Raw genomic sequence first — 10,118 nt, 5'->3', positions numbered from 1 at the left:
TTTTAGGAGACTTTCATAAAAGAATTTTTTAGTATGTACTGCTTTGTACTTTATCTTAATTCATCTTCTCCTTTTACGATCCGTAGAGTCATAATTTAGAAAGTGGTTAATTATATTCACACCAAATTTTAATTTCTTACACTACATTTTAATACTTAAAGTTATCAATCTTCACTCATTATAACATTTATATCCCTAACGATTTTTCATGACATTTTTATGCTCGAATTTTTCATTAATTAACACATTTTGTATTTTATAACATTTATGTCCAAAAAGTCCATCAAAATAGTATATAATAACTTTTTGTATCATATTAAAAAATTTAATAAATAAAAAGTACAAAAAATATTTTTCCCTCATTTTGAATCAGAGAAACAAAATATTTCAACATAAATCATCATCAATAACGAATGTACTAATTAATGGAAGATTGAAAATAAGCATTCAACAAAAAAGATTAATGAAATAATTGCTACAATGAGCAAAAAAAATGAGGAGCTTAATTACAATTAAAAATGATAGCAATATAACCTCGTTTAAAAAATTATTATTTTTTCTTATACTGGTTATATTTGTTTATATTTTCCTTTTTTTCCTTGCTTTTGTTGTTTATCTCCACTATAATTGGTACAAAAATCTCATAATCTTTTCTTCTATTGTGGGATACCCTCGTCCTTTCATTTTTCTGCAAAATCCCCCAATATGGTCCGAACCTTACGAAATATCATCAACCGTCTAATTCAGTTAGTTTAGTTGTTAAAAATAATAAGTAGGGCCAAAATTTAGAAAGGGTCAGTGGCACAATATAACTTAATCTTTGCTTGTTTTGACCTTCTTACTTTCATTTTGGCACAAAACTCTCCTAAATCACACAAACTTTCACTATCCAAAAAAGATATTTTGCAAAATGAAACGTCTTTAAAAATCTTTAATCAAAGTCTACAGATGTTAATGGAAAACTTTTATTAATTCTTAACAAATCCATAAAAGTCACTTAAAAGTCCATAAAATTCACAAAAGTCACCCACTTAAAAAGTTCATAAAAATCTCAATTGAATACATGTCTCTTAAGTCTTATTTAAGGAAATGTCATGCATTCGAATTTTGGAAATGCTATAGAAATCTGTGACGAGTTAGATGTGCTTATGCTCTCTACTAGAGCGAACAATATGTAACTTAATAGTTTGGATATAGAGGTCAGATCGTTACAAAAATTGCGCATTCTATGTAACGACCCGAATATTTTGCCAAAAGTTCTCTTACATATTGTCTGTTTTGGAAGGAAAACTTCCCTCTTAACCTCTCGCGGCTTCTTGTTGCATACTCCGGGATTTAAACATGTGACCTCTGCTTAAGAGACTTAAGGAAAATGTCATGGGTTTCAATCCTTGAACGCAACAGAACTTCGTAAGAAGAAAGATTTTTAAGATTCTTTCAGAGCAAACAATACATAAGTTAATGATTTGGATACAAAGGTTGGATCGTTACACTTATGCCCATAACTTGGCTCGTTAAAAAAAAGTGAGCTCGACTTAATTAGACTTGTCCAGGACAATGACTTGTCTCGAAACGAGCCAAGCCCGCTAACAGCTTGATACGTTTTTCACCCTATATTAAAGTATAGGGAGCTATTGAATAAATGACCAAAAAAGGCATGATATTTGAAAAACATGGACAACTCTTTTCTCTCGAATTGGTAATGATTTATTGGTCGAATTTATTTTGAATTTCTTACTTATTATGACACTCATTATAATTGACAAAATAAGTATTTATTTTGAATTTCTAACTTATTGTGACATACATTATAATTGACAAAACAAGTATTTTCGGGAAATTTTGATTTTTCTACGAGTAATGACTAAAAGCAAAAAAATAACCCACACTCAAATTTTCGAAGGTTAAAATTTCAGTTGGACGCAAAACTTTCAAATGTGTCCCTTTAATCGTTTAAATTTTTTACGATAGATAGTTATCGAACTTAATTTACATCCTGATTCATGTTGATATCCTCGTTGAGTGAAAAAACAATCGTCAAAACCAAAATTTTAATGAGTACCATTGAAACAAAAACATTGTTTAACTTATAATGTCGTATTTATCAAGTTCGACGGTCACTTAAACAACACTATTAGACACCTCAAATACTATTAAATTTATGAACATGTACCTAAAGGACTTGAGTGTTTCTGTTACGTCCTCTACTGAAAAATGTTCAGGGTCTGTTTGGGAGCGATTTTTTCATCCAAAAAATTGATTTTTTGACCGTTATTTCACTATTTCAGCCATCATATTTGACTTTTTCTCTCACGGGTAGACCCTACTTTTCTCCTAACGATCAAAAATTCAATTCTCAAAATCAATCCCAAACAAGCTTTTAATGATTAAAGCTAAGCAATTTTGAAAGTTTGATGATTATTAGAGTTTTTATACCTGACTTTTAAAAACGCTCTAATATTTGCTCTCCTTGTCCGTTTTCACCTTCATATATTCCTTTTTTTAAGATTTTAAAATTTGAACATCATTCGTAGTCAATAAATTCCGGAATTCTCGCATAGATTTGTTAACTTTCTAATTTTATCGGTACCCTTCCAGAAATGACTGATTCTGAGGTAGCACTGTTCGTACACATTGTAAAACTGCACAATTGGTCCCCAAACCTAGTGTCTTAGTAATAGGTTGGTCCCCAACGAACTAATGCAACCCCCAATAGCAATTTATTCTTTTAACATTTTTAAAAAGAGCAAATTGATCATCGAGATTTCATGATAGTTCGTTGCACATATAATCTCCAAAAATGAATTGTTGTGTCCCTCGTAAAATGAAAATTTTTAAATTAGCCCAATTTGAGATGCAAAACCTCACTTATGGTCTATTTGACATGACTTTTGCTTGTTCTTTTACTTCATGTAAAAGAGTTTAGTGAAAAAGTTATCTTAATTTTTGTTTGAAAACTAATTTTTAAAAGAGTTTCATATTTCGAAAATGTTTTTAAAGAAAGTCATATTAAACTAACTTTCTTTAAAAGATCTATTCATTAGAAAAAATATTTTTATAAAATTAGTTGAACATGCCCAAAATCAACTTTTGAGTTTTAAAAGCTCCTTTTTAACTTCAAAAGCTATGCCAAATGGGCTCTTAATAAAGTTGGACGCATGCGTATAATGCGCTGGTTTAACAAAGTTCAAATTTCATTGTTAGGATTAATTGTGCAACTGTAATAAAAGGCAGAGGACCAACAACTTACTTACGAAACAATATGTTGGGGACATAATGCAATTTTCCCTATATACATCTTAATTGTGTTGTGTATAATTATTTTGAGGGAGAAAGAAGAAAAAAAAAAAAAAAGACAGTTCCTCATAAAGCCCTCGTTGTTCTCCTCACATTTCACAGTCTTTTCATTTCTCCTCCCTTCCTTCATCCATCCGTTGATACATCTCGTCCAAAAAATCATGGTTGGTTATAATATTCTTCATCAAAGGCAGCCTCTGAAAAAAGATCATAAATTCTTAACCAGCTTTCATGACCAAATCTCTGTTATTGATTATCAGAAACAAAATTCTGATGAAAAACATTGCAGTTTCTTCAATCATGCATTGGACGACGATGATGATGAGGATGAGGATATCGATGACGATGAAGGTGTTACAAACGAACCTCAAGACGTAGCTGAACGAACAATTTTCTGGGAATCACAAGAATCCTTGCTTCAGGTATATATGTTCTTTATAAACTTTTATTTTTCCATTAATTTTTTTCATTTTGAGAAAGATATGATAGGAATTAAGGGGACATTAATTTCATTTTGTGATTCCTAAAACCTTGAAATATTTATTTACGAGAGTTTGCTGCAGCTTTTCTTTAGCTATATTCATGCATTATTTTCAAAAGAAAAGAAAAGAAAAAAAAGAAAAAGAAAAACTCATATGAATATTGTATGGTATCTTTATAAAAATGAAATCCAGTTGGCTCATAGTTTAAATTGAATCACAACTATATAAGTTATTTTGAAATTAAGAAATTCCATTCACGAAATTATCCTATAATCTCGATGAAATCTCTTTGTTTTTGTGGTTCCTTTCCTCCACCTAAAAAGTTAAGAGAAATCTATTTTTTCAAATGATCTCCATAAAGATTTAGTTTATAATTATATATTTTTTATATCTATATATTTTTTTTATCTCTCTCTCTCTCTCTCTCTCTCTCTCTCTCTCTCTCTCTCTCTCTCTCTCTCTCTCTCTCTCTCTCTCTCTCTCTCTCTGCTAATTTCTATTTCCACAAGAACGTGAGATTGACAAACAAGAGAATGATAGAATTTAAAAGGAGTTTTATTTATTTAGAAATATTTTAAACTAAGAAACATTATGCCCTTATTCGATGGAAATTAAAATCAAATTTTAGAAAATTTTGATAGAAGTTGATAAATTGTGTAATTTAAAAGTTATGAGAACCATAAATATATAATTGAAATAAATTATTGACTTTAATTTAGATTAAAATCTAAGCCCTTGTTTGAGCCTCATTTTTTGGTCAAAATACATTTTTCAATAATAATTTTATCCCATTTCAATCCACACATTTTTCAATAAAATAATATTATTGGCAAATTCAAAGCTTTTCTTTATTTTTCCATTACACATTTTTCAACAATATACTATTCAAAAATAAATTTTTGTATAAGAATGAGGCTCAAACAAGGGCTAGATTTTAATTGGTACCAAACGGAGACTATATTTTGGTTTTGGATACGAGTTACAATTTATGCCACATATCTCTTGGGATTTTTGTGTCTATTCATAATCAAAATATGTGGCTGATATACTATTTTTATTCTAAAGATGTTAATAGCACATCGGAAGGTAGAACCGTAGAGGAAAAGGACATTGATATTTTCGTGAAAAATACAAGAAAAAGAAAACACATACATATTTAAGATTCCAACTACTTGTCCCTGCAAGATATTTTAAATCCAACTTATTATTTCTGGTACGAGATTTTTCTAGGATTTAGGACTTGTCGAAATATTTTTTCGTCCATGTCCCCACCTCTTTATTTTGGGACTACAATTGATTAGCTTCAAAACGTTCAATATTTTGTCAAAATATTTTTTTTTTCGTCCATCCCAATCTCTTTATTTTGAGAGTACAATCGATCAACTTCAAAAGGTTCAATATTTTCTTGTTGAACAATGTTATTTATACATAATCGTCTGTATAATGATGACATGAAAGACAAAGAAAGATTATAATAAATGAATCGAATAATGTTATTCATACATGAACAATTACATAATTTACATGCGAATGAAGTGTTGAAGTCACATATCGTCATATCATCTGTGTGTAAACCATTATGAATATGCAGTACAACTGCAACTGTGTGTAAACCATTATGTATATGTAGTACAACCGTACTTGAATTTTATTTTATTTTTCTTTCCGTCTCTCTTCCATATCATCATTATGACACTATTATACACAAATAGCATTACTCTTTCTGGTATTCCCAAGTTTAGAATTTTTGTAGCAACTCTCTAAAAGTAAGATCAAATCTCCTTCAGGAAATATTGGAGCGCTACATGTCAAGTTGTGCAAATTTTAGAAAAGAAATTTGCAGACATGTCGACATGGCAAGAGACACTCATTTTTGTGATTGCCAAAATCCTAAACTCACCGGCTGCTCCAACTGCCTACGACGAAGATTAGTCAATCAACTATGCAACAAAGGATTCAATGCAAAACTATGTACATCAAGATGGAGGAGATCACCCAAAATACCAGGAGGTAATGCCTTTTTTTAACTTCATTTTGTCATTATAGTAAACTAACCCTCGAAAAAGACAAACACGTGTCTTGACTAGTGAAGTTCCGACACCATTTCACTCTTGACTAATGCAGTTGATAACTAGTGATCCTAATCTATGATACATCAACACGAACATGTGTCAGATATATCGACACGCGATTTTTTAAAAAAGTACTGACATAACTCATCGACAACACATTGATTAAATTCTTTAAGATTCTTTATTTATAAAATATAAATTTAATTTTATACTTATTATTAATTTTTCTTTTTGAAATCTTTTAAATATGAGTACATATTTGTTATTTACTAATAATTTTGAATTAAAATATATAAAATTTCTAATAAAAAAGAAAAATAATTATGGTAGAGTTTCTGAAAATTGTTAGTATTCGACACGGACATGCTATCCTAATTGAAGTGTCCGTGTGTAACAGAGATCTTAATCAAAGCCCTGAGTACACACTCAAACAATCTAATTAAACACCAATGTTTAGTCAATTCACAAGCAATGGTTCACATATATAACTGAAGCCGAACTATTTTCCAGGGATGCATGAATACATTGAAGTGATTGCAAGCACAGAAGGAAGAAAGAAGCAGATTCCATTATTGATAGAAATAGGATTCCAGGATGAATTTATGATGGCAAAAGCATGCGATGAGTATTATGCATTGATAAATCAACTGCCAAAGATATATATAGGAAAACCCGAACATTTGAATGCGATAATTCATGTAGTTTGTGATGCAGCCAAGAGATCGACTACAGAGAAAAAAGTTCATATGGGTCCATGGAGAAAGAGAAGCTTCATGCAAAAGAAATGGTCAGCTTCTAATGAAAAATCAAAGCAAAGAGAGATGAATACTGGAAAGTCACTTAAAACATCTTTGGAAGTTGTTTAGTATACTAGACTAAAAGAGCATCCCAACAAGCTCGATCTTACACGAGATGGAGATTTACCAGCTAAGGTTTTTCGAATCTTCATCCAAATTTTGTTAAAGAGTGTGGTAGATACAAGGCGGAAGATGAAGGGATCCTTGTTGAGACGTTAATAAAATCAATTCCAATATTCCTGTGGGTCTCTTGTTTCCTTTTTAAGCGTGTTATATTGTACTAGAAATATCAAAAAACAAGTATGTAGTGTGCTACCAGCATGTACTCTAGATTACAGATTATTATTATTATTATTAATGTAAAACATATCGACCTTTGCCGGTTTTAATTTAAATGAGAATGTACTATATGAGAGAACTATTAAGTGTTTCAGGTTTAACAAAATTCTGTTTGAAAGTTAACTCTCCAATACAGTTGCAATTAATTATCCTAGAGGTAAATAGAAAATATAAACCAAATTTTGAAGATATTATCCATAAAATTCAATCATATGTGTTGACCCCAAAAAGTGCGCCAACAGATGCCAGTCCCACCCGCGCTTGCGTGGGCGAATGTCCAACACGCTAAGACACGTGGACGGTCTAAAACGAGCGGTTCAAAGGGGCGTGGGAGTAGCCCAACGACGCGGGACGGTGACGTTCGGAATCCGGCGGGTTGTTCGTAATCCGATTGTACGATAATTACCAACCGGTGCTCGTAGATGTATATGTAAAAATGTATAGACTCGATTTGTGTATTGCAAGTAAATGAGAGAGAGTTGAGTAAATGTAGTTTTTAGTATTGATTCTTGCATTAGCCTTTTACACTATACAATGGGGGTATTTATAGTGATACATATGGAATGGGAGCCCTTGGATGAAGTGGCACGTGGCCTCATCTCCTTAATTCAAATGTCTGTTCTTAGGCATGGGACTTGACTTGCTAGCTTACGGCGCATTTATTGCTTGTGCAGGGCCTCCATGCTAGTGACAAGACTTGACCTTTATACTTATGACAAACGTTCCATCAATCATTCGAATAAGATCTGTGCAGGCGATCTCTTGGGAGAAGTGACCATGGAGGATGTTTCCTTGTGGTTCAGAGGCTCGCGCATCAGCTTCGGGGCTTCGGCCATTTGTCATGATACTTCCACTTGAGGGCCTCAGCTGCTCTCAACAGGTTCCAGCAGCCGGGCTTCGGTTCGTAGGCCTCGGTCAATGGACCTCGGACAAAGAGGAGCCTCGGAAGATGGACTCCGGCTCAAAGTAGTTCGGATGTAACCCCACCTCGGCATTGTATGCCACCTCGGCAGGAATGCCACGTGGATCGTCATGAGTGGGCCATTGTCCCGGGTAGGTTGGCCAGGTGTGACAACACGCAACAATATGCATACGTGCATTTAAGTAGTGATTTTTGGCACTTAATTTGAATTACGAATATATGTGCAGCACAAGTAATTCAATGTGTACCCATTTTCTTTGACCAACCATGTTTCCTATACAGTTGATATCTACTCCATTTAACAACTTTTGGAATGTTATTAATAAAATTAACCTTAGTCATGTCTGCCAAATTCCGGAATTGTTGCAGCAGCCAAGCAACACCCCTGATGGCAATCTGGATACACATAAAGATAGAAGTCAAGCAACAAGAGGTAAAAGTAAACAGCCTGTTTGTCTTCCTGTTTGAACTGTTCTTGAAAGTTATTGAAAAATGATAGTAAAAAGTGCAAATTGCGTAGCCAGAAGGAGATCTTGGCTTGTAAATTGTTAACTACCAAAGTTTCTTTCAAACAATAAGAAAGTTTATTTATGTTACCAACAGTAACAATTCCAATCCAGTCCTTTTCAAAAAGTATAATAGCACCTGAAAGAATATCGCAACAAATATTAACCTATGCATACAGGGAGGGAATTACTGTATTGAGAAAAAGTTTGAGCTTTATACTTATATGCTAATGCAGACAGGCAATTAGATATATAATTATGCAGACATGCACAGATTACTCGATAACCAACTCAGCAGCAGGAGGGGGTTAGCAAGGGATCATGAGGGCTTTGTCATGTTCGCATAATATTATTATTGTTATAGTGAATACAATAGCCTTGAGGCAGGATTCAGGGCTTTAGTTACCGGATTAACATTGTGTATGAAACAGGGCTTTTCTGAGACTTGGGCAGAACAGCAGAATTAGATTCTTTATTAATATCCATATATTTCATCAACAAGCAAAAGGTCCATGGAATATCCAGGACCTCCCAGAGGAAATCAACCTGCTGAGGAGGAAATTGCAGGTAATTTTCACAAACAGCGCCGACACTCTGAACCATATCATCATTTCATTGCCATCGATTATTTTCTTTTCTAACTTAAGTTCATCAGTATAAACAGCACTGACACTCTGAACTATATCATCATCAGAAGCAACAAAAGGAAAAGTTGCACGGGAGGATGATACAGAAAAAAGGCCTACAATGGCTTCCACAATGAGCAGATATTGATACAATTGTGATTAAATATACTCCAAGATTCCGAAAACGGTTGTACTAAAGAACGAATTTTTGAAGGAGACTCAGAAGACAAATTGCATAAAAACCACTTTTTATGGAGTGAATGCGATTCAAAATTGCAAATTGAAGATAACCCGCGATAGGAATCGGACAAATATTGACTCTTTCGACACAAAAATGGATTAGGAGAATCATATAACAAACTACATAAAAGTTTCTTTTTCTGAAGTGGGACTGAAACAAAACAGCAAACGGAAGGGGACCCAGATGAGAAATTGTTCGAAAAAGAGGGGAAATGGATTTGAGGTTTTGGTACAGAAAAAGGTGGAGTTGAAAACGTACCTCATAAGATTTTTGGTTTTGTAGGAATCGTTTGAGAGTCTCATATCGTATCAGTTCTCAACTCGTGTCTGTACTTGTAGAGCTTTAGCAGAGCTTGACAGGGGTCTTATCGATCCCTCCCTGTAAGGGTTGGTCCCACACAAAAATGAATAAATAATTATGGGGCCCACAAGTGCAAGGGTCTGCCAGGGGTCGATTTTACGGAACCTGTGCGGGTAGTTGATATAAACGTTCATATAACCGTTAAAAACAATAAAAATTATCAAAATTAAAAAGAAATAATTGCATAAATGATCCCAATTTTTTTATTTTTTTTTTTTACATATTATATTCAAATTTCTATATCTATCACCCGTAAGGTCGTACCTTTAAAATTTTATTTTTCTTCCCCCACCGTACACCACTTCATCTTCTACCCCCATCCAACCACATCCACCCCCATACCAAAAACCTACACGCTACCACCACATTATAAAAACTAATCTTCAAAACCCTCAGACTTTAAGTTTGGTATAATTTGGGAGAAAAGCATTTTTCGTTAGTTGTTTATCACAGCAGCAAGTCAAAAAGCAGCTAAA

General features: G+C 33.1%; 1 protein-coding gene across 1 annotated transcript; it reads left to right on the top strand.

The window, feature by feature from the left end:
• Positions 1 to 3,332: 3,332 nt before the first annotated feature.
• LOC111367333 lies at positions 3,333 to 7,069 on the top strand. Its single transcript, XM_022988150.1, has 3 exons — positions 3,333 to 3,719; positions 5,567 to 5,789; positions 6,362 to 7,069. Exons 1-3 carry the CDS (start codon positions 3,459 to 3,461, stop codon positions 6,715 to 6,717), a joined length of 840 nt encoding a protein of 279 aa, XP_022843918.1. The 5' UTR covers positions 3,333 to 3,458; the 3' UTR covers positions 6,718 to 7,069.
• Positions 7,070 to 10,118: the final 3,049 nt, after the last annotated feature.

The sequence above is a fragment of the Olea europaea genome, chromosome 18 (genome assembly GCF_002742605.1).
Source record: "Olea europaea var. sylvestris chromosome 18, O_europaea_v1, whole genome shotgun sequence".
Lineage (NCBI taxonomy): Eukaryota > Viridiplantae > Streptophyta > Magnoliopsida > Lamiales > Oleaceae > Olea > Olea europaea.
The sequence above is the reverse complement of the archived record's forward strand: the minus strand, read 5'-3'. Positions and strand labels throughout refer to the sequence as shown.

Excerpts from the sequence above, each read along its gene's own strand:
- LOC111367333 (XM_022988150.1), top strand. The coding sequence starts at position 3,459 with ATGGTTGGTTATAATATTCTTCATCAAAGGCAGCCTCTGAAAAAAGAT. Across the intron at positions 3,720-5,566 it reads CACAAGAATCCTTGCTTCAG|GAAATATTGGAGCGCTACAT; the intron begins GTATATATGTTC and ends AATCTCCTTCAG. Across the intron at positions 5,790-6,361 it reads ATCACCCAAAATACCAGGAG|GGATGCATGAATACATTGAA; the intron begins GTAATGCCTTTT and ends ACTATTTTCCAG.